The sequence below is a fragment of the Callorhinus ursinus genome, unplaced genomic scaffold (genome assembly GCF_003265705.2).
Source record: "Callorhinus ursinus isolate GAN/ISIS: 27379988/994484 unplaced genomic scaffold, GSC_fseal_2.0 scaffold30, whole genome shotgun sequence".
In the NCBI taxonomy this organism is placed as follows: Eukaryota; Metazoa; Chordata; class Mammalia; order Carnivora; family Otariidae; genus Callorhinus; species Callorhinus ursinus.
This window is the reverse complement of record NW_027397092.1, coordinates 12,850,248-12,875,616: the sequence shown is the minus strand read 5'-3', so window position 1 is coordinate 12,875,616 and position 25,369 is coordinate 12,850,248. Positions and strand designations below refer to the sequence as shown.

The 25,369-nt window shown below is 37.4% G+C and overlaps 1 protein-coding gene across 1 annotated transcript in view; it reads left to right on the top strand.

Moving 5' to 3' along the window:
- FBN2 (fibrillin 2) overlaps window positions 1-25,369 on the top strand; it is a 255,478-nt gene that overhangs the window by 149,051 nt on the left and 81,058 nt on the right. Inside the window, exons 15-20 of the mRNA XM_025860885.2 lie at window positions 1,558-1,680; window positions 6,988-7,140; window positions 11,108-11,161; window positions 12,772-12,897; window positions 15,728-15,853; window positions 20,521-20,640. Coding sequence (XP_025716670.1) covers window positions 1,558-1,680; window positions 6,988-7,140; window positions 11,108-11,161; window positions 12,772-12,897; window positions 15,728-15,853; window positions 20,521-20,640 — 702 coding nt within the window. The remainder of the gene's footprint in view (window positions 1-1,557; window positions 1,681-6,987; window positions 7,141-11,107; window positions 11,162-12,771; window positions 12,898-15,727; window positions 15,854-20,520; window positions 20,641-25,369) is intronic.

Here is a 25,369-nt window from a genome sequence, read left to right as displayed (position 1 = left end):
AGTGTTCCTATCAGTTTTATTTATAAAGCCATTTTGAAGGCTAAGCTCTAGCAATGACCTTAGTAAGAAGTGCCTCTTGGAAATAAGATATCAGTTTATACTCACAATTTTAATTTAGTAAGTTGGAACAAGTTTTGCAGTTTTTTTCACTTTTCTCCTTTTATATGAAATGAACTCTTTGAATCCTTTCTATCTTCCACTGCACAAATTTATCTGAATACCATTAGTACTTATAACCAGTTCCTATAATTTCAACAAAATTCCGGAAAGAGCTGAGAAAGAAAGATCAAGACTGATTCTTTTATTTCTGAATAAAAAATGCTTCTTGACTATTCAAGAAAGGGGTGTACAGTATTCAATAGAAATGTTGTGGCTCTGCTATTTTAACTCATGACTGAGATGTCATCTCAAGGTTAGCTGACTTGGATTTAACACAGGATTTGAGTTTAGTGTTATGTTCCAGGGTGTCACAGTTACATTACAGCATGTAACTCTATTTTAGCCTTTCCTAAGAAACTTCCACACACATATAAATATGACCTCAACAGTTTCTGCTGTCTTGAAATTTTTTTATTTACTTCCTTACTGCTGATACTGTAATCTGCAAATCTTAAAATGTTCATGATTTGGTGGCCCTGTGTTTGGAAGGCTGTTTCATCTTTTAGGGAAGCCATTCATTGTTGGGTTACATTTGATAAACTCGAGCAGATTGAGAATTAGGAGAGATGCCCCATGCGCCTGGGTGGCTTAGTCTCAGGGTCATAGGACTGAGCCGCACATCGGGCCCCACGCTCAGCAGGGAGTCTGCTTGAGATTCTCTCTCCCTTTCCCTCTGCCCCTCTCCCCCCCAGCCACATGCTCACTCTCTCTCTAAAATAAATGAGTAAATCTTTAAAAAAGAGAGAGAGAGATGGTCCCATATTTTGTTATTATGAATTGATCAACTTATTATTAAAACAGCATCTCTCTTTAGTTTGAATTTTATGTGTGTGTGTAAATAAAAGCAAATTACAAACATTTACCTTGGTTTTAAGAATATGTTTCATTTAATTAACTTGAATTAAATATCATTTAATATTAAACAGAATTGGCAGATAATGAAAAATGTGTGTGTGAGGCTCTTTTTTTTCCCTAATGGGTAAAGTGAGGCAACTTTCAGTCAGTCTTTCTGAAAATGTGTTTGAAAGGGTTGCACTGGACGCCTGGGTGGCTCAGTTGGTGAAGCGTCTGCCTTTGGCTCAGGTCGTGATTACAGGGGCCTGGGATTGAGCCCTGTATCAGGCTCCCTGCTTGGCGGGGAGTCTGCTTCTCCTTCTCCCTCTCGCCCTGCTTGTACTTTCTCTCTCTCGCTCTCCTTCTATCTCAAATAAATAAAAATCTTGAAAAAAAAAAAAAGAGTTACTCTTAACTGTAAGATTTGTTATATCTATGTGTCCTTCCACAAATTATAAAATGGAAAACAAAAGGTTGACAGTCTAGAGTGGTGAAAACAGATAAACTCTGTAATAAGGCTAAATGTACTCAATAATGACCTGGGTTGTGCTCCCCTCTGGGCAGATGTTGATGAGTGCCAGACCCCAGGAATCTGCATGAATGGACACTGCATCAACAACGAAGGCTCCTTCCGCTGTGACTGTCCCCCAGGCCTGGCTGTGGGTGTGGACGGACGCGTGTGTGTTGGTAAGTGAACCATTCTGTAATGGCCCCAGTGTCCAAATGGTCTTTGAAAAACAAAGATATATCCGTACAGTGGAGAAGTATTCAGTCATAAAAAGGAAGGAAGTATTGATAAATGTGTGCAAGTATGAATGACCCTTGGAAACATGCTGAGTGAAAGGAGCCACTCACAAAAACCCAAGTAGTATATGTTTCCATTCATGTGAAATGTCCGAAGCAGACAGAGCTGTAGAAACAAAGCAGATTAGGGTTGCTTACAGCAGAGAGGGTAGGGTGCTGGGTAAGGGGATAGTCGCTAAAGGCATTTTTGAGGTGGTGAAATGTCCTAAAATCAGTTGTAGTGATGGTTATATGTATCTCTGAATATACTAAAAACAAAACAAAACTATTGAATCGTATTCTTTAATTGGGTGAATTCTTAGGTATGGGAGTTATACCTCAGTAAAGTGGCTTACACAAAAAAATTTACAGGGAGCCCAGCGAGTTCCTGGCAGAAAGCTCTGATGAGATGCAAGTCAAAAATGCTGGAGAAGAAAAAGAAAATCATCTTTAATACTTGACAGTGTTAGCCAACTGAGTCTCTAAGTACAATGGATTTAGATTTTGTAATTTATAACAAGTAAAATATGAAATGGAGATTATGGTTATATTTAAATAAACCCTGTTTTTACTCAAACACAGCTTAAAATGTAAATAACTTCTACTGTAGAACTTGGACTTATATCAAAAGGTAGAAATGTTTTCATATAGTTTTTTCTCATTGCTGTGCAGCTAATTATAGAAATAAGCGAAAACTATGAGAGAGAATATATATTTTATTCTAAACCATTCCAAATTACTTTGCTATTTTTAAAAGGTTATTTTTACCAAATGGGTCGCATGCAAATCAGTGTTAGCAGGCATCAGCTTTAAAGAGGCAGGAAGTCAAAAATGTCATTGGTGTTTCAGAACCCAACCATAGGTCCTAATGATAACAGCAGAATGAGTTACTTGTAAAAATATACTTAATGCAGTTTTCTCTCCAGAGGCTTTTCATAAGATCCCCCCCAGGGTGTGTTAGCCATTATGCACCCTCTATTTCTCAGGCGACTCGGTAAAAGGCAGACCTACTCATTGGTTTAAGAGTATAGGTAAGGGAAATGAAATTCTTTCTTAAACATAGATGATAATACTTTACTCTTCCCTATGGGAATCAAAACACTTGGATCCTGAAGGTGGGCGGGGGAGAAGCAACAGCAGATGGAAATAATCTGTGCACTTAAGTTCATCCACTGTCTCCAATCTAGGATTTATTTCAGCTTACAAGATTGTCAGCACTTCGTTCAAGGATATTTTAAGTATTTAAAATACTTAAAAAAGTAAAATACTAAAAAAAGCCGGAAGAACGTAGCTCCTCCCTGCTTACCAGAGCTAAAGTATTTTCACTTGCTTTAATATACTTACTTGCCCCTTACCTTTACCTAAATGATTCTGTTGAAATCTGTGATGAATACAAAACCAGTCTGGGAGGAAGAAGTTATTTTTCCTTTAAGCAACAATGTATGAGTAGTGATGAGGAATACAGTGTTTCAAACACAAATCTTCATTCTCTCATCCACATACAGAAAAGCCATGAGACATTGTTGGAAAGCCTCCAGGTTTTCACAATTGTGGTCAATTAAACTTTTTAAAATAAAAATACCATTTCTTCTATGTCTGATTATATATATTGCTGTTCCCATAACATGCTAGATGTTTTTTCTTCATCTCTTCTGCCTTTGGTGATGCTTTTGAGATGCACTGATTGTTGAAGTTAGAAATGAATCACTACTGTGAACTATTATTAGGGTTAGCACTTCAATTTTAGATTTCCCTTCTGTATATTTGTTTTTGTTTCCTTAGACACTGAGATACGGGTTTTTATTTTCAGAAAAATAAACTCTTATTGTAACTAGTATGTTGAAGAAGCATGACGCATAGGCAGAGCATAAACAAAAGGCAACTATATTTTGGTCTCTCCCATCCTTTTAAAGTGTATCTTTAAATTTGTTCAGTAGAAGCCATTTACCCAATGAGTAAGGAAGAAAACTCAGGCAACCGTAAAACTTTACTTTTCTTAAATTTATGTGACAATTTCATGTAACGAAAAACAATCTAAATAACTAGAATGCCTGGTACCGTATAATAATATTCTGACCCTGACTTGAAGTTACAACATCCTTGAACACGATGTCTTCTGACTCTACAAGGGTCAAAGAGCCCGAGAAGAGGTGAGAAGGCAGACGCACTGGTGACCATCCTAGGATGGCTTCAAGGTTTCTGGGCTTCCCCAATGTTTAAAGCACCCCTTCCTTTCGTGGTTCCTCCAGAAGCATTCAGCTGCCCTTCCTGAGATGCATACACTGCCTCACCCACTCTCTGGTTTTTAGCAGTCCAGATAGGCTCTGCCTGATGCTGTCCCATCTCCCCTCCATGCCATTGTTTTAGGACCCTCTCTTTATGTGGCCCACATCTAATGCAAACGACCCGTCCTCCTGTGCCCTGTTAACCTTACAAATAGAGGTGGATGTCACCTGCCCCTCCAGTAGGAATAGCAGCCACTCACTTTTGCCTGTAGGTATCCCAGGCCGAGCTGCTGGGCACAAAGCTCATAACCTGCCCCCTGTGAAGTTCTTCTCTTTGGACCAGTGGTGAGGATGGAAGCACCCCGAACTCATAATCCAGCTCTTGCCAAAAAATTCCTCCTCAAGAAATCCTCTCTTAATTGGGAGGGTTTTCAAGACCTGGCAAGTCATTTTCCATATCCACTTCCTTCAGGATGTAGTCTCAAAATTCACCTTGTTATTTGATATTTAGCACCTTGGGACTTCAGCTTAAGTTTCCTTTTTAACATCCTCTTACAATAGCTTAGGAATATTTTGACATCTTTATCAATACTGTGTGACATTTCTGTTAGCTAAAAGGTGAATTTTCTTTATCCTAATTGTGCTCCTTACTAGCTCTGTGGCCTTAGGCAAGATACATTACCTCTCTGTACCTCCTTGACTCATTCATTTTTTGACAATGAAATAAGTTAATATTCGACTTATTTGTAATAAAGCTTTGAATGGTTTCTGGCATTTAACACATGCCCAATAAGTTAGCTCTTACAGTTATTACTGTTTTATTAAATTAGAATAGCAACATCACATGTAGGGCGTAGTCTTAAGGGTTGCTGCTTTAAGCAGTAAAGAAAAGTTGACACTAAAGAAAGAAGAATAAGATGAAATTAACATTTTGCAGCCATACATACTTGACCAGTGGTGTGTAGAATCTGAGAAAATCCTTTAAAAAATTCTATTTTTTTTAGTAAGAAGAGTGATGGAGGAATTTGATAACATGGAAAATATATAGCTCAGCAGCATTTTGGTCCAGGCCCCCACCAAAATATTTATGCGACGGTGCTTTCGATGCCTCTTACCCTGTTCACCTGTGAGCAGTGTTTAGTTATAATGAACTAGGGTTCCAGTCTGGTACCTTTTAACAGGAAAAGATTGACTGTCCTCATTAAAAATAGAAGAGAGAAATTAGGTAGTCACCATGTTTTTTGAGTATTTCCTGTGTATCTTACATACTGTGCTTAGTGCTTAACAAACAACTCTCATTTATTATGTAAACTCTATCCTTATTTAATGGATGAGGCAAGTGTTAAATATTTTGAGTAAGGTCCATCCCACAGGGACCAGAACCCAGGACAATTCATGTCCCCCAAAACCTATACATATGTTACGTCACTTTGTTTTTCTGGCGTTGGGTATTCTAAACAACTTAGATAATCTGTAACCCAGATTATCGACTTTTTATCTTTTTTTCTTTTTATCTTGTTATCGACTTGCTTCTAAAAATTGTGCAAGGATTATCTTCTCAACATGTACACAGAAATAAATTTGACCATTCTGTGATGCCTTCTGAGATAATAGATGTTATCCTAAGAACTAACAAAAATCATATTGTAAATCAAACTATGTTCTATTTGTGCATATTTGTCTTTGAGTCAAGTCCTACTCTTATATGTAACCCAGAGCTGACTTTGCTAAACTCCGTCTCCGCAGAAGCAGAAGGGGACAACAGGGTTGCCCCTGTCCTCTGTAGGGTTGTTGTGGTAAATCTCATGTCCGCTTCCATGTGAGCTACTCTGTGTTAATAAATAGATAAAATTATTTCCATCAAGTTGTGAATAACTATGTCAGTGTAGTGTTTAAAAGCTATGCTGCTTCTCTGGCCTCTTTGGTGATCTGCATTTTTTATTGTTCACCATTTAACTGTCTCATAAAGTTGTAGCATATTTTATGAGAATTCAGAGCGAGAGCCTAAGCAGGATATGCTTCTTTGGGACATAGCGTGACATAGCGATAAGAAGAGCTTTGGAAGTCACACAGCCTGAGTATGAACTCCAGCTTGGGCAGTGCATAGTCTAGGACTTGGAGCTCCTTAAGGAATACCTCTGAACCTTGCCTTCTTCATCTATGAAATGAGGATAATGATCGCTGTCCTGTGGAGTTGTTGATCAGAATGTTCAACAAGATGATGTCTGTAGGGCGCCTGGGTGGCTCAGTTGGTTAAGCGACTGCCTTCAGCTCAGGTCACGATCCTAGAGTCCCAGGATCTAGTCCTGCATCGGGCTCCCTGCTCAAGCGGGGAGTCTGCTTCTCCCTCTGACCCTCCCCCCTCTCATGCTCTCTCTCTCAAATAAATAAATAAAATCTTTAAAAAAAAAAGATGATGTCTGTAAAACAGCTAATACAATGCTGAGGACACATAGCAGTGGCTATTATTTTTATGACTGGGTTTTTTGAGAGTCTGAGATTAAAACATAGTTCACGGCAGTCAGCTGGGGGTTGACAAGAAAGGCCTTCTAACTCAGAAAGATGAAGTAAGGAATTTCACAACCACGCAGCGTCCTCTCAAGGTTGTTTATTTCCCTGCACTTCATTGTTCCTGAGAACTTCCAAAATAGAAATAACATGTGTCATTTTGAGTATAGGCTAGCCAGTGATTAGAGCTCAAAGTGATATTTATAACGGTGGTGTTATACCTGCTTCTGTAAAAGGCCTGGGGGTTAAGTGTGATACTGAATGCTTGTGTAGTGCATAAAACTTTGTGGAGAAAAAGAATTGTCTACAATACACATTTGTTGATTTCTGAGCACTGTTAGATGCTAAAGATGAAAAGTGGCAGAAGCCCTCCAGAAACTTCCCATCTATTAGCCACTTAGGTTAAAAGAAGCCGTCAGTTTTGAAATCTCTTTATCTGTATCTGTATCTCAAATCTTGTTGTTCTACCTCCTTTTAGATACTCACATGCGCAGTACGTGCTACGGTGGGATCAAGAAGGGAGTGTGCGTTCGTCCTTTCCCTGGCGCGGTGACCAAGTCCGAATGCTGCTGTGCCAATCCAGACTACGGTTTTGGGGAGCCCTGCCAGCCCTGCCCCGCTAAAAATTCAGGTAGTCCCATTTGCCAGTTTCACATCTGGTCAAGAACCTGGAAAGGTAACATTAGATATTTGGCCAAGGAGGGCATCGGCTCTGTTTTCGGTTGAAGAATTCCACATCTGTGTTGGTATTTGAGGCATATAATGAAATCTGGCCTGTATTTACCTATGATCTCTGGGCAGAGTACACACAGGGAACAGAAGAATGTATTTGCTGACCTAATTAGGATCGTTACAACAGATTGCTTACGTGGATACCTTAGCCTCACTGTTTTCGATCTTTTATATCATCGTGAAGATGAATAGCATAAAACCCACTTGTTACTTTCAAGGTTATAGTCACAAGAGCCTGATTTTATGTATTTTTCATCTTGCCACAGCATGGTCTTAGGCTGCAGTCTTTCAGTAGTTCCAGCAAGTCATAAACATTTTTACCAGTTTATTCACAAATACAGGCATATTGCATGGTCTAATTCTTTGACTATTCTATGACTCTTAGTTATTCATATTTTTACAAAATCTGTACCGAATTTGTGTAAGTACAGTAGGGATTCAAAAATAAACTCAATCTCTTTTTTTCTTTAAATTTGGGAATATTTGAGAGCATAAACAGGCAAACATATAAACTACAGGTTAGTATGCTTAGTGCCTTAAGAGGGACAGAAACAGAGAACTGAAGAACACAGAGGAAGGAGCAGTAAGTGGTCCCGGAAAGTCCTAAGAACTTGTCTTTGAGTCAAGTCCTACTCTTATATGTAACCCAGAGCTGACTTTGCTAAACTCTGTCTCCGCAGAAGCAGAAGGGGACAACATGTCCTCTGTAGGGTTGTTGTGGGAGGGACTTCACAGGGCTGGGGGTGGGGGTGGGCATCTGCTCAGTTTGGTCTTGAGAAAAGGAATAAGAACATTCCAGGTGGAGGGTGGAAGAAATGCACTCTAGCAAAGGGAAATGGCTTGTGATTCTGTTGAAAATCCTAAGTAGATTGTTCAAATCTCAGAGTTCTTCTAGAAGGAACTGAGCATGACATTTTTTATTTTTATTTTTTTATTATGTTAATCACCATATATTATATCATTAGTTTTTGATGTAGTGTTCCTTGATTCATTGTTTGCGTATAACACCCAGTGCTCCATTCAGTACGTGCCCTCTTTAATACCCATCACCAGGCTAACCCATCCCCTCACCCCCTCCCCTCTAGAACCCTCAGTTTGTTTCTCAGAGTCCATAGTCTCTCATGGTTTGTCTCCCCCACCGATTTCCCCCCCTTCATTTCTCCCTTCCTACTATTTTTTTTAGAAGAAAGCAGAGTTCATGTAGGGAAATCTTGCCCTAAAAATATTGAAGTCAGTTATGCATATTTAAAAAGAAGTACAAAGACTAGATAAAAAGATGAATGAATTAATAAAACTTGAAATCTAGAAACACGTGACTTTAAATGGGAATGCTGGGTACAATAAAGATGCCGTTTAGGTTGGTGAGGAAAGCCTGAAATAAGTAATGAATATTGTTGATAAATATTGGAAAAAATTACGAAGTTAGCTCCCTGCACTAGACTTTAACAAAGTAATCTCTTATAGGTAGAATACATTAACTTGTTGTTATTTTGTAATAATAAAGGACTTTCAGAGCAGAAACCAAACACTAAAATACACATATAAATTGGAAAAATGTGTTCCATAATTTATAAGGAATTTGCATTAATCAGTAAGAAGAGTTGAAATCATCTATAGAAAAAAGTGCAATGTACACAAATAAGATTTCACAAAGCACAAATGCACGTGGTAGAGAACCACAAGAAAGAATGTGCTAAACTTAAAATAAAACATCATTTTTGTTTATTAGATTGGTAAAGTATAGATGATTGCTTTCACCCATATGGGTACTCTCTCATACTGCTGATAGAAGGCTAACCTGACACATGGAAGAAGGGGAAAACTAGCAGAAGCCTTAAAAAGAGGCATAAATTCTGAGCAGTTTTACTTCCAAGAGATTAACCTTGTGATAAAATTGAATTTCATATTATTTATTATAATTGCTAAAAGTTGGACAAACCTGATTTCATCATTAAGAGATTGCTTGAATGAATGTGGTGTACCACATAACTGAGAAAAAACATTAAATAGTCTATATTTAAATGGGATATTAATATGAAATGTATATGACACAGTGCAGAGGATCCAAGCCTGTTTCCCGCTTAAACCTCTATGATCTGAGCAAGTCACTCCCATCTCTGTCCCAATTTTCTCAGGTGTCAGAGACGTGAACTAATGGATCTAGTTTGTGAATATTACTCAGCTATGAAAAAGAATGAGATCTTGCCATTTGCAACAGCTAGGATGGACCTAGAGTGTATGATGCTAAGTGAAGTAAGTCAAAGACAATTCCCATATGATTTCACTTACATGTGGAATCTAAAAAACAAAACAAACTATTAAACAGAAGTCAAAGCAGACCCACAAATACAGAGAACAAACTAATGGTTGTGAGGGGTTGAAAGGGTAGGCCAAATGGGTGAGGGAGAGTAGGAGGTACAGGCTTCTAGTTATGGAATCAGTAAGTCCCACAAGGATGAAGGTACAGCACTGGGAATACAGTCAGTGGTATTGTAACTGTGTTTTGTGGTGAGGAATGGTGGCTACACTTGGGAGCAGGACAGAACATATCACATTGTCCAGTCACAATGTTGTACACCTAAAACTAATGTAACATTGTGTGTCACCTACACTTCAACAAAAAATATGCTGGAGTTGGGGGGTGGGAGGGATGGGGTGGCTGGGTGATAGACAGTGGGGAGGGTATGTGCTACGGTGAGCGCTGTGAATTGCGCAAGACTGTTAAATCACAGACCTGTACCTCTGAAACAAATAATACATGTTAAAAAAAAAGATATTAGGAAGGGAAAAATGAAGAGGGGGAAATCAGAGGGGGAGACGAACCATGAGAGACGATGGACTCTGAGAAACAAACTGAGGGTTCTAGAGGGGAGGGGGTGGGGGATGGGTTAGCCTGGTGATGGGTATTAAAGAGGGCACGTACTGAATGGAGCACTGGGTGTTATATTGCAAACAATGAATCGTGGAACTAATGACTTAATGTATGGTGGTTAACATAATAAAATAAAATTTAAAAAATATCCAGTTTATAATATTGAGAGGATTAAATAAATTATTAGATGTAAAATGCTAGGATAACACCAGACACATGGTAAATGCTATTACACGAAGTATTGTCTATTATAATTTTGTTATTGAGACAAAAAAATTAAAAAAACATTCTCTGCAATGCAGTTTGGATTTTTTTAAAGTTCCCATGCGTAGAAAATATTTTTTAAGTTTTTTTTGCATTTTTTTGATTTTATTATGTTAATCACCATACATTACATCATTAGTTTTGGATGTAGTGTTCCATGATTCATTGTTTGCGTATAACACCCAGTGCTCCATTCAGTACGTGCCCTCTTTAATACCCATCACCGGGCTAACCCATCCCCTCACCTCCTCCCCTCTAGAACCCTCAGTTTTTTTTCTCAGAGTCCATAGTCTCTCATGGTTCGTCTCCCCCACCGATTTCCCCCCCTTCATTTTTCCCTTCCTGCTATCTTCTTCTTCTTCTTTAACATATAATGTATTATTTTTTTCAGAGGTTACAGGTCTGTGATTCAACAGTCTTAAACAATTCACAGTGCTCACCATAGCACATACCCTCCCCAATGTAGAAAATATTTGTAACATTTATCAATATAGTAACTATATTCAGAGTGATAATCACTAGTGTTTTTTTTAATTTTTTTATGCTTATCTGTGATTTTGAAATTGTTACAATAATTATGTGCTGGAAAATAGTAATTATTTTTTCATTTTAAAAATTATTGCCAGTAATTTTTCTTCATGGTACTTTTTGGAGTGATGTAAGTAATTCGTGTATGGAGAGGTAGAGTTTGAAATTTTTAATTTATGTGTTTTTTTTTTTAATCTTCCAGCTGAATTCCATGGTCTTTGTAGTAGTGGAGTAGGGATCACTGTGGATGGAAGAGGTAACTCTATTTAACTCTCACTCTTGCAGTAATTATGTAATTGATAGCTTTATGATTAGAACATGAATATGAATGTATTTAGTATTTTAAAAATATATCAGTGTAAAATAAGATAAATTATCTCTTAGAATAGTGGTTATAAGATAGGTTTATTAAGTGGTATGTAGATGCACATTTTTCATAATGGATAAATATTTATCTGTTAAACATATATTGTTGAAAATGTCCCTAACAAACTACACCCATAATTTTGTGGGTACTGTTGCTTAAGAAGAGACTAAAGTTGGTATTTAGGTTTAAAGAAAATGAGTCATTTTAAAGAAAAATATTAAATAATGGTGCTGACATGATTAAAAAAATCTTTAAGAGATAACTTGATATGGATTATGTTTGGGATTTACTACCCTAAAAATAAGTTGTTAAGATTATTTATGCCTAAAAATACTGAGATGCTTCTAAATTTAACTAAGGTAGTGAAATTCATTGACATTTTCCTATTTTAAACTTAGTAATATGATTCACAAAATTCAACCATGAAAGCTTGAATATTAAATAAATATGTGTTTATAACTTTAAAGTTCTTTTACTATATGTAAAAGTTTATAAGTTCTTTTCTATATGTATAGTATATACATATAGTTTCTTTTGTGTTTTTTTTTAACCTAAGTTACTGTTAGTCTTCACTTTACATATATTTTCTTTTCCTTTTGTGGTTGAAAAGATTTTAGACACATTATAGATTAGTCAACGGCAGTATTGCATCTTTGCGATGAACATCAAAAACCAGAATAAATAAACTTTTACAAGGATGTTTCTCCCAAAACTGAAAAAGCCAACATTTCTGGAGTATGTTAAGGTCTCCCAAATTCTAGAACACAATTGTTAGGATTAAAATTTGAGCATAGTGACCAAAATTTGACTTTGTGACTCTTTCTCATCCCCCCTCAATATGGTCTCCCCAATAGAGCTAGCCCCTTGTTGGAACTACTAGATTGCTCATATAAGTGCATCGTTCCTCAAGTCTTACTGCCCATGGCTGACAGAGTAGTCCAGTTCATGGCTTATTGTAAAACATTGTGTTCTCAAGCATCCACATTTGAACTTTCCTCTCTGTTTATTTCAACTTATCAACAATGAGAAGCACTTATTAAATATCATATTACTTAGCTGACTGTAAAAAGTGATAATAAAATAGAAATATTCTATGCCTTTGGGGACCATAAAATTATATAGGTCACCCTAGTAAATGTTTGTCTTTTAATTAGATGGTTATAATACCTATCCAGTTAAGTTTTCCTTTGGATTTTGAGCCAACAGCCTATAATTTTCTTTATTAATTTTATCATAAATACGGGCGCATTACATGGGTTAGTCCTTTGAATTTCTGCCAGTTCCCTTCATTTTTCTTTTAACTTACCAAGAATTGTCCTGTATCCCTCAATTTTATTCTCTTACTCCTTATTTTCATTTCCTTTCCCTTTCTGAAAGACATGCAGATTGTGGGTTTGCAGAGTTAAACACTTCATATGTTGAATGGTCTTTATTAGGCCTACATGTATCAACAAACAATAAAATGTCTGTGAGCATTAAACTTTCAAAATTTAATGCAGATATCAATGAATGTGCTTTGGATCCCGATATATGTGCCAATGGAATTTGTGAAAATTTACGTGGTAGTTACCGTTGTAATTGCAACAGTGGCTATGAACCAGATTCCTCTGGAAGAAACTGTATTGGTAAGTTGCTTTATTTATACAAGAGTCTTGTGTATAGTTTAATTTCATGGATTATAAGAGTAATCAAAATACAAATAAGTGACTAAATCTGCAGATCTTAGAGTTTCTCTTGTTTCCTTCTTAGTACCAAGAGATAAAAATATCAGAATCCACCCAATTCTGTTACACATAACAAAATTTTTAGTGGTATAACTTAGTATTTAAATCATTCTTTTCCCAAATGAATGGATGCATACGCAATTATTGGCCTGTTGTATTTCTGCATGTATCTTAATCCTGTAATTATTCATTAAGAAATGGACTTCAGAGTTAATAGGGCAGTATGGATAAATAGTAAGTTAAGAAAATAAAGTATTACAGGTTGAGAAAACTTTGACTTACGAGGAAACAACTATTTGCTACAACTTATCCAAACATGATTACTGAGATTCGTTTTTCTTTTTGTAATTTATAAGAGAATGTTTGTAAAAATTCAAGTACATAGTTCATATATTCAGGAATTTGTGAAGAATTTAGACTTTCTCATAGAGTACTTGAGTCCAATTTATGTTTAATCCATCATATGTAATAAATGTTACATCTAACCATTGATGACTCTTACATCCAAGTCTTGATGATTATAATTAGAAAGAAATACCTTTTTTCTGAACTTGTGGTACTAGCTTTTATTATTGAATATATTCATATGATCTTTAGTTGAAGACATATATACAGATAGATGTATAAAGCTGTATTAAATGTTACGTACTTATAATAGATTTTGATACTCACAGGGAAAGATTATTGAAATTCATAAAAATATGTAAACCAGTTAGCTTATATTTACCAGAAGCAGAGTTGCTTCCACCATAATTCCCAAGTACAGTTGAGCACACGGGCACCCTACTGAAAACAGGGAGATTCAGTGAGCATTTATACACTGAACACGGTTCGTGGGGCTCCTTCACTTTTTAAAGTAGGTATATGCACAATTTTGATAAGAGTTAAAACTACATTTTAAGATAAAAATGAAGCCAAATTTCAGTTTTAGTTTGCTAGGGTTGCTGTCACAAAGTACCAAAATTTGAGTTGCTTAAAGCAACAGAAATTTCTTGTCTCACAGTTTGGGAAGCCAGAAGTCTAAAATCAAGGTGTCCTGAGGGCTGAGCTCTCTCTGATGGCTCTGGGGGAGGATCCCTCCTTCCCTCTTCCAGCCTGTGGTGTTTGCCTGCAATCCTGATGTTCCTTGGCTTGTAGATGCATCACTTTGGTCACATGACCATCTTTTCCCTTTTCACATCATCTTCCAGCTGTGTCTCACATCATTTCCCCTTTTTTATGGACAGCAGTCGTATGGGATTACAGCTTACCCTAATGATTTCATTTTAACTTAATTACTTCTAAAACGTTCCTGTTTCCAAATAATGTCACATTATGACTTCAACAGAACTTTTTTTGACGGACACATTTTAACCCATAGCATGGACTAGTGGGTTATTTTCTAATGGGTAAATAAATAACCCATAGCATGGACTAGTGGGTAAATAACTGCACTTAATGCAACAGACAATCATGGGGAAGTTTATGGTAATGTTTAAAATATAAGGTTAGTTTTTAAAAATTAAGATTCAGCATTGGAGCAAAAACATAACACCCAAAGGGGAAAAAAAATCAGATAAAACACAAAAAATAATATTTATCAGCGCTGATGGAATCATGGCAAATATTTTTCTAATCTCTGTTTTCCAAATTTTCACAACACACATTGTGCATATTGTTTGGTGTAAGGTACAATTGTTATTTGCAAGACTAAAATTTTAAGTTGAAGGAACTATTCTCTCCAAACTGCAGTTTTTATTTCTTTCTGTTATTAACTACATTTGCAAAAATGAGTGTGGATAAGAAGATAAAACTGTGTGAGCTTCTTAAACCTAAGCTGTAGATGATATTTTCTAGGCTGTTCTAGACTGCTAAAGGAATATACAAAATAGATCATTAATTTCCCATTAATAATGAACTGTTCTGAAGTAAAAACATAATGGAAAAAGAGTAGTAAACACCTTTTGTTTAACTGCCATTTAATGTGATTTTATTACAATTTTATTTATTTTTTTAAAGTGTCATTTGATTTTTTTTTTTTTTTTTATTTTATTTATTCATTTGAGACACAGAGAGAGAGAGAGAGCATGAGCAGGGGGAGAGGCAGAAGGAGAGGGAGAAGCAGGCTCCCCTCTGAGCCAGGAAGGAGCCCGATGTGGGGCTCGATCCCAAGACCCTGGGATCATGACCTGAGCCGAAGGCAGACGCTTAACAACTGAGCCACCCAGGCGCTCCTTTTATTACAATTTTAATCAGAAAAAAACTACCAGTATAGGAATGTTCCATATGAGTAAAACCAAATATATTTTGCTTAAGATCAAGGAATGTGCTTTGGGCATAAAAAGACTAAGCATGGTAGGGGGATGGGTGAGATAGGCAAAGTGGATTAAGAAGTGCCAACTTCCAGTTATAAAATAAATAAGTCATGGGGATGAAAAGTACAGCATAGGGAATACAGGCAATACGGTCACTATTGTAAAAACTTTGTATGGCGATGGACAGAGAATTCCTACACTTACCACGGTGAGCATTGCACAACGTATACAAATATTGAATCACTATGTTGTAGACCTGAAACTCCTATAATAGTGTATGTCAACTATACTTGAACTAAAAATATATTAATTCTTTTAAAGGAGAGATGAAATCAAGGAGGGGATAAGGGAAAAAACAAATAAAAATAAAAACTCGTTGGTCACTGGGCTGTTCATTTCGCTGTGCATATCTCCTGTGTTCTGATGGTTGCTTTCAGACATTGACGAGTGCTTGGTCAACAGACTGCTCTGTGACAATGGCCTGTGCAGAAACACACCTGGGAGTTACAGCTGCACGTGCCCCCCCGGGTACGTATTCAGGACTGAGACGGAGACGTGTGAAGGTAAGAGCCACCTTCCTTGCCTTAGGTGTGAGTAGTAAGTACCTAGATGGGCGCAGATATTCATCAAGTACACGGATGAAACAAGATAATAGAGTATTATCTGAATATTTTTTAAATGTAATCATGTCTTTCAGCTCATCTGCCAGTTTTAGAAATAGCATGTACTGGGGCGCCTGGCCAGCTCAATAGGTGGAGCTTGTGTCTCTTGACTCGGGATCATGAGTTTGAGCCCCATGTTGCATGTACAGATTACTGAAATAAACAAACAAACAAATAAAAAATTCTTTTTAAAAAAAGAAAGAAATAGCCTGTACCTAACCCAGTTTACAAATCTATCAGTTTTGTTCCATTCAGATAAAATCTCAACAAACATTTTGAAGTTTGCAGGGGGGAAAAAAGTGAAAAGAGCCAGTGTGTTTTACTTGCTGAAATAAAATATCAGATTTTTGTTTGTTTTCTTTTCCCCTTTTAAAAACTACAGGGACACATTCACACTGGCCTTGGGGAACCTGAATCATAATGGCAAAGTCAGCCCTGAGGCATTTTATTTATGACATGATTGATATACCTCAGAGATTGGCCCAGAAAATATTTGGGGCCTGAGTAAAAATGGCCACCTTACATCAGCTTATAGTCTAAGAAAGTTGTCCTTTCTATTTGATGATTTAAAAGTTTATTGTTTGGGTTTCTAGATCATAAATCACTGTTTAAAAACTTCTTCATTTTCTTCTAACTACATTTCTATACAGGGGATGTTATGTGGGTGACTTACAAGACAAAAGGCCTCATTTCCGCTGAGATACCACGAAACAAGCAGCGCATTCAATTATGTTTTTGTTCCTTGATCAAAGTACTGTGTATTTCAGAATAATTTGTTGTATGACTACTAGTCATTGTTCTTTTTAAGTCTCACTGTGTGGGCCTGTGGAAGTGTCTGATGACATTCTCGAATCCAGAAACTGCTGCCAGTCACTTAAAAAAAAAAAAGATTTCATCCTTAATTATTTTGAACAGACCTTTCCTTATCTGTTAAAGTATTTCTTAGTGACTCTGTAGCCAAGAAAACAGCAATAGTAATATGATGCAAGAAGATGTTAACACTCTCTTTGTCTTACTGTTTCATTTCAAAGCATTCTTGTGAACAGAGACAAGTTAGGACTTGATCAAGAGGCCAGAACACAGATGACTCAGCTGAAGTCAATGAAATGCAATTACAAAGTGCAATTCTAAGTTTGGATTGAATTGGAGGGGCCATTGAAAAACAGTAATTAGCCTGGAAAAAAGAAAAAAAATAAGAAAAGAGAACCTCAGTATAAAATGCACTTTTTCTAAACTTAGTCCTGGTAACTGTCCTTCTGGAGGAGCTCCTCCCAAGAAGAGTACTCACTTCAATCCTAGTTAAAGTACTTGAAGACTCATCTCCGTAATTGAGCATTTCTTTTCAAAACTTAACAGTTTTGAAGATCTTTCTGTCAGATAGAAAAGCTGTCTTTCCAAAGTAGCTCCGGCTTTGCCAATATACTCACCTAGAATGTTTCCTAAGCACCCATTCCCACCCCCTCTGATACCTGTCATCCTTTAGAATTGCTCTGAGACACATACTTGGTAAAATAAATATTCAGCCATATATCCTCCATACATTTTTCTGGAGGATGGGAGAAGGGATTTCAAGGGTTGTGGTTTTTTTTTTTCTTTATTCCTGACTTTCTGCACTTCCTTCCCACTGCCCTTTATCAGTTTTATCTATTGTGTTTTTGAGGATAAGCTTCTGTTAAATATCAAGAAGCACTGAAAGCAGGAGCACCTTAGGACACCTTCTTGGTTTACCTGGGAAGCTGATGAACTCATTTCCCTGTCCACAGTCACAATACTCTTTGGTGCTTTTGTGAGAGAAGCACATGATGGGGAAAACTAAACTGTCTTTGAATCGGTTTGGTCCAAGTTCTGTTTGTATGCTTAATAGTCAGTGATATTTATGGCGTATTCCCACCATTTTAACAGGTAAAATGGAGTTGAAGGGTACTAAGAGCCCAAATACCAAAACATAAATCAAAGGCAGGGACTCACCTGCCCATAGGAACAATTGAAGAATAGGAGCGAATGATGTTTATAATAGAATGTTGGATGATTACATACACATGAGGGACATTAATACCAAATCAGGCAACAGAGTTGGTTAGGATGAGTGCCCTTTATTTTTGTCCAGTGGATAATTGTTCCTGATAAAGCTAAGCGTTTTCTTTAATATGAAATATATATCTGTCATTCCTAAGAAAGAAGTTCATGTTATGTAAATAAAAGAGAAATGACAGAGAACTATTTTGGCTCTGGCCTTATGACATTGGTGGAAATAAAAATGATTTATTGTGAGAAACCTAACCAAATAACTTATTTCTCACTTTCTTCCCACTGCTAAGTCATTTGCATTTTATTAAGTGGTTTAAAAAAAAAAAACAAAACAAGACTTGAAGGCCACGAATCTCTTTTTCCCTTGGGTCTTCTTATTTCTGCCATTGCATTCACACACTAAATGTGTCTGCCCAAAGCACTTCTCTTTTTTTCTGTTGTTTCTAAACTAATTTCCAAAGACGAGGCAGGGAATTATTAGCAGATTCACTGGAGACTCTAGCTTTCTCTGTATATATTTACTACAGTCACTAATTTTGCTTGTCATTTATGTTTTCAACAGGCTATTTTAAATATATAATAAATAGCAGTAATAAAGATCCTCTGATGTTTCAGACTGAAGTTACAAAAAATTTATTTTACTTTTTTTTGTTTAAGCTCTGTGAGTCTGTGAAAGTTAACATTTTTACAGCAAGCACTGTGGTTTAGATTGTGTTTCCAGTGACATAACTAGTTAAATGTAAACCAGATGTGCTTTGAAGTTTATTTCCAGGAATGTACAGTGAACTGTTTCAATTCCTGGTTCCATGACATTTGTAACATAAAAACATTGTATTTAAAGAAAAATTAAACAGTTGATATTTGTAGCTGTCATTGCATGTGTTTATAGTTTTGGAGTTCATAACTGCTTAATTTAGAATAGGAATTTAGAAATATATGATACTGACATTTTGCTCTTTGGAGAGCTTCTTACAAATGAAATTAATAGGTGAGTTATATATAATTTGTCCTCAGATTAGTTACCTCCTCTTTTTTTTTTTTTTTTGGCCATCTGATTCCCTTTTTACATTGTGTTTTTACTAAAAGAATTTCAGTACTCTGGAATAGATGTTTTCTTTCCAAATCCGTGCTGTATTTGTAAAACCTGCTCTTGTATTTTTCCTTTAGGAGGATTTCTTGGTACAAAAAACCTGAAGAAAAAAAGATGCATTCATGTTTCCTCAATTTCTGCTTCAAGAATTAAATTAGTACCTGTGTACTACTTTAGTAATTTTGAAGTAGCAAACAAAGTACAAACCTGTTTTCCATATTGATTTTTAAATTTGCATTTCAAGTCCACAGACTTGCAAATCAGTAGTGAGTCCTGCCTTTTCAAGACCAGTTTGGTTTATATTTTACTTGAGATGTTCAGGAGTAAGCATTGCAGCCTTTTAGTTATTTTCATGTTTTCCTCAATATAGTATTTGATATTTAATTCAAAGAGGTGTTTAGAAAAAAGTGCTGTGGTGAGCGCAGAAACCTTGTGTTCAGCAGCAACAAAAAATGTCTTGAGGTATGCTGACCTGTTTCACATAGTTAACCAAGTACAAAGAGAAATCTGTGCATCCCTTCTTTAAATTGAGTGGTTGAATTTATACTGAGAGTCAGTTCTGGATACTGGTTCTATTACGTGGACTGAAGCCTGTATTTATTTTTAATTAACTCCTGTTAAACTAATTCTGTTGGTTTGAGATTTGCTTTAGTTACCGCTTGAGAACATGGGTGTGCTCTGGTTACTTCTGACCCCCAATAGCAATTGTTTAGATTATGTGGTCTAATTTGATTAAGGACTCAAAGCAAATTAATGATAGTAAAGGTCTGTTTTAAGCATTTGAAAGTTTTTTCTCTTTTTCTATTTTACCAAAATCAATTGTGCTTTAACAGACTCTCTACACCATGCATCTGAATGTGAACAGGCTGAGGAGAGAGGCAGGTAGAGGGGCCTGGAAGAGAATGCTCTACTCAGTATTAAAGCTTCATCCCTGATTTCCTGACTTGTAACCAGGAGTTTGGAATGAAAGCCAGCATTGTGATATATTGTCTCTAATACAGGCTTTATATTTCTTCTAAAACCTCCCAGATCCACAGATGACAGAAACAGTCAACCTTTGTTTGTGCACAGCATATTGTACCCGGGAATATATATGTTGCTTTCCACGTATTCAGAATTCAGATTTCCCACAGGGCAATTATATCTTATTGTGGGGGAAATCAATCCAATTTATGTAAAGTTGTAGTGAAATAGTGACGAGTAACACACTAACCCCTTTCGCAATATTGGGCTGATTCCTATAGTCCTCCTGAGCCCCTAGCCATGTCTGTGTGTATCCACGCTGTAAACTTCAACGTCTCCATTCCCCATTCACTTTGTGCCTCATAGATCCATATTAAAATTGCAAGAGCCAAGTTTACCAGACATTCTGGCATAGCATGGCTTGTTGGAATAATATTTTCCAGAACACATGGCAGTTCTAACAGAATCTTTTCCTTCTGGATTGTAGATATAAATGAATGTGAAAGCAACCCATGTGTCAATGGGGCCTGCAGGAACAACCTTGGATCTTTCAATTGTGAATGTTCTCCTGGCAGCAAACTCAGCTCAACAGGATTGATCTGTATTGGTAAGATTCATGCATGGCACTGGTGTTTGAGTTTCACTGCCAACCTAAGCGGAGACCGCAGGCCTTACCGTGCATGAAAACAGAACATGATCACAGGAAGCTAGTAATTAGGAGTTGCTTTAGTTGTTTACTCTCATTATCAAGATAGGAGTAAAACATGATAGCATAAACAGGCAGGCTCTTGAATGTTGTTAGCTTCTAAGAAGCGTTCCTTTCATATGAGTAGACAGATTATGCTGTAAGTTATGAGCATTTGCATGCCACACACATACTTATGTTTGCTGCCCTGGGAATGCCTTAGGTACCGATACAATCAAATCCCTGCTGCATACTTTTTATGACAAGCTTCAAAGCAAAAATGTGATAGAGTTTGGACTCGTTAACAGCACAAGAATTTGAGGATTTTAAACTTTAAACAAATAGACAGAGTTTATTATTTTTTCATTTCACCCATCAGTCATAAATGTATGGGCCCAAGGAAGAAAAGAGAACTGTTTTCTTGCTTTTGGAAAGATTCTAAAACTCCCGGACTGACATCTCTTTATATGTCTGAAAACATTTAAGGTCAGGTTGTGATAATAATGGTAGGACATGTAGAAGATGGTCTGATCTATTGCTGTAAGCAATTCAGCACATGCAAAGACAAGACCTGGACCACTCATTTTGTTCTGCCTCTCATGTCTGGGGCTCCATTGGCCAGGATCAGGACAGTTCATACGATTAGCTGGTATCCACCTTTAAAGTAAACTCAATCTGTATTTCCAGATACAAAGGTATTTTAGTTTTACACAGTGCCAGATAAATTGGCAGTTTTTGTTTGTTATCCAGTATGAATTTTCAGTTTCATGTTTGCTCAGGACAAATGTGTTTTCGGTATAACATCTGATGCTAACAGTGTTTAGCTGGATGGTAGAGGACCTGTTTGTTACATGAAGGGAAATGACCAGGTACAAACTTATCAATGAAAACCAGCCCTTTGAAAATGCCAGCTCCTCATCTCTCAGTGAGGTGCAGCTGGTGAAATTTGAGCCTTGCTCAGCTCTCCATATTAGGAAATAGACTGCCATCTGCCTGGGGCATTACTTTTTTTCTTATAAAATTCCACTGGGGGAAGGGCAGAGGTTGGATCAGGTGAGGCAAAAATATTTTTGCTAGGCCACAATTGCCAACTGAGATAGAGTCACTTTATTGTGCAAAGGAAATGAACTCAGCATTAGTTAATGTCAATTAGTTGTCAATTAATGTCAATTAATGTCTCAGAAAATTAAACCTGTATGCCACTTGGGCATCAGAGGTATCTTAGTTTTTGCTTCATCCTAAAGACTTATTATTTTGGTCTTTTATCTTGTATTAATGAAAAAAGAACAGATACTTTTTACTACCAGGTCATTATGTTGGGCAACTAAACACCACCGTATTTTTCACAGCCGTGTGTTAGGAGTTTTTATTGGTTGTGATCAAATTTGAATATCCCAGCCTAGAGCTGCTCAGAAAGAAATTTACTTAATATTTTAAAATTTTAGACATCATTCTGGGGGTGCCTGGGTGGCTCAGTCATTAAGAGTCTGCCTTCAGCTCAGGTCATGATCCCGGGGTCCTGGGATCGAGCCCCGCATCGGGCTCCCTGCTCGGCGGGAAGCCTGCTTCTCCCTCTGCCACTCCCCCTGCTTGCGTTTCCTCTCCCGCTGTCTCTCTCTGTCAAATAATAAATAAAATCTTTAGGGCGCCTGGGTGGCTCAGTTGGTTAAGCGACTGCCTTCGGCTCAGGTCATGATCCTGGAGTCCCGGGATCGAGTCCCGCATCGGGCTCCCTGCTCAGCAGGGAGTCTGCTTCTCCCTCTGACCCTCCGCCCTCTCATGCTCGCTCTCTCTCATTCTCTCTCTCAAATAAATAAATAAAATCTTAAATAAATAAATAAATAAAATCTTTAGACATCATTTTATCTTTTTTTCACTGGAAACAGAATTCTAGCTTTAAAGAAGAAATAGATCGTAAAACATACGCAGGAAAAACTACAAAATTTTTTAATAGGACTGACAGTGGCTCTAATTGGTGATCAGCCTGCAAACTGCCCTTTCCTAGGAGCCAAGCGTCTATATTAAGAACTGAATAAAAATTCCCCAGTGTGATTACTAATTCAAAATTAAGTTAGAGCCTATAGGAACTAGATAGACACTTAGAATGTTTAGAGATTCAGAATATATTGTGTAAACTCCCTAAATATAAATTAATCTTAAACTGTTCTATAAATGGCTCACAAAGACTATTGTATTTTGGTTGAAAATTATTAAATATAATAGAACAGTACCTTTGATTAATCTTTCCTGCATAACATTGCTCAACATCCAATGGCTCCCTGTAATCCAGACCAGTTTCCCTCATCTTTGTCTTGGGTGTGCATGCTGTCCTCAGATTCCATGGCCATGACAAGGACAGTAGCCTCCATGATGTCAATACGGTGGTTCTTCCTTCTTTCTTATCTTCACTGTTAGCAGTACTTTTCACTCACCCCTTCTCAAGAAGTTTTCCATTTCTGGTCTTCTCTTTTCACTTTTCTGGCCCCTTTTTCTCGATTTCCTTTGTTATGTCTTCCATATCCTCCTGCCCTCCAGCTTGAGGTGTCTCCCTGGTCAGCCCTGAACCTCTTGGCTTCTCTGTCTACACGCATGCTTAGATGGCCTCTGCATTGACCCTCAAATGTATCTGTCATTCCTACACCTCCCCACTGATTCCAGACTTGTATTTCCGACTGTCTGCACACTATCTCCATTTGGATGTCCAGTGGATACTTCAAATTTAGCAAGGCCAAAACAACAATTTCCATCTTTTGGCTTGAACCTGTGTCTCCCAGAATTGTTTCTGTCTTGGCAAATGGAAATTCCATTTTTCCAATCAGCAGCCCCCAAATCCTTAGAGTCATCTTTGATGCCTTTCTTTCAAACACCACATTGAATCCATGAGCAATTCCTGTTGATTGTACTTGACATTGATGCATATTGCAATCGCTTCTCACCACCACTGCCCCCCAGTCCAAGCCCCCAATATTTCTCTTCTTGATTATTACTGTAGCCTCTGTCTTATCTTTGTTTTCTCGATATTTGCCACCCTACAGCCTTCACTCAGAGGTCACACTGTAAGTGAGACCTTCTCTGACTACCCTAGATAAGAATAGTCTTTTTCCAATCAAGACTGCTTAGCCTGCTTTATTTTTTTCAGAGTTCTTAACCAGCCCCTGACCACACAGCTATATCACTACATCTGATGTGTGTGTGTCTGTATACACACACAAAAACAATCAGAGCGAGAGAGATGAATATATATGTGCATGTGGATCAGTGCGTTTTGTAACTTTTAAGTGTTGGTACCATACCAGCCAGAAGAAGCATGATGTTACAAAGTGGAGGCTCTGAAATCAGAATATGCAGCTTTGATGTGTGATGGGGACACTGGACTAGCTGGGTGACCTTGGGTAGACTAGTTGACCTCCAGGGGCCTCCATTTTCTCATCTGCAAATTATCCATACCCTTAGAGGCTATTTTAACAAGTAAACAAACATGTGAAAAGCCTATAAAAAGCCTGTAATTCGAGACCTGATAAAAATGGTCTGATGAGAAAGTCTTTTTCATTTGCACCTGTTTTCACCCAAACTGAATCTCAAAGCAGAAGAAAGCAAAGTGAGCATCCAGATCTTCTCCACGGCTTTGCCCCATTGTTTTTGTGTGTGTGTGTCCAATTAGGGACGCTGTTGTCTTGTTCTGGCCTCTGTCCCGGAGGCCTTGGCTGCAGGGCACTTCCTCCTACCTGCTCGTGTCCAGGAGGGAATGAGAAACCACAGCTTCTTCCTTCCTGGTGCTGCCGATTTCACTGTAATTCTCTTTCTCTGTTTCCCCTTATGCTTTGTGTTTACTGCCAAAATTGGCAGTGAAACTTTCCCATATTATTAAGTGAATTTTAAGGTAAATACTATAGGAAGATACTTTCTCTTTATTGTGCTCCAAGGCTGTGAGCCACAATACGCTGTTAAGTTTTTGGTCAAGCTGTTGTACACACCACCTGCATAGCATTCACCTGAGGAGTCTGTCAAATGTAGGCTCCCGGGCCGCACACCTGTGCACTTGTGAACCTGAGTTTTGACAGGAGCCTCGGTAATGTTATGCACCCTGAACTGGGAGCCACAGTACTGCAAGGAGAACTTTGGGTATGATTTCTTTTACCTGACTTGTACTGGCCCTGTCCACTTGGACTGCATGCCTTGTGACCGTTCCAAAAGCCCTCTATGCAGCGGTCATTCACAGAAGGGGGATCCTAACTTACATGTGATATGGAGACAGACCAAGACGTACAAGTAGTTAGCGCTAGGTGGTTGGATACACATCCTTTTTTTTTTTTTTTAACAGAATGACAATTTTATTTCATGTTGTGTAGCTTCTGGAAAACTCTATTATATGTGCACTTGTGAAAAAATGAGAGTGAAAAAGGCAAATAATGTCTTAGCATTATTAAGAAAATATTCTTTTTTTCTGTAGGAATCAAAATGTTCTTTGATTAGGCATACATCCTTTTATTATTATCTCTCCCATTTCTTCACACAGTTTATCATAAGCATGTATTCCTTTCTGAACTAGGGACAAACTCACGCATACATCATGTAAAGGCAAACACCTGAAAGAAAATCTGTCGCTCACTAGCCCTGGTGTGTCTTAGTGGTGGTTTTATAGGTGATGTTT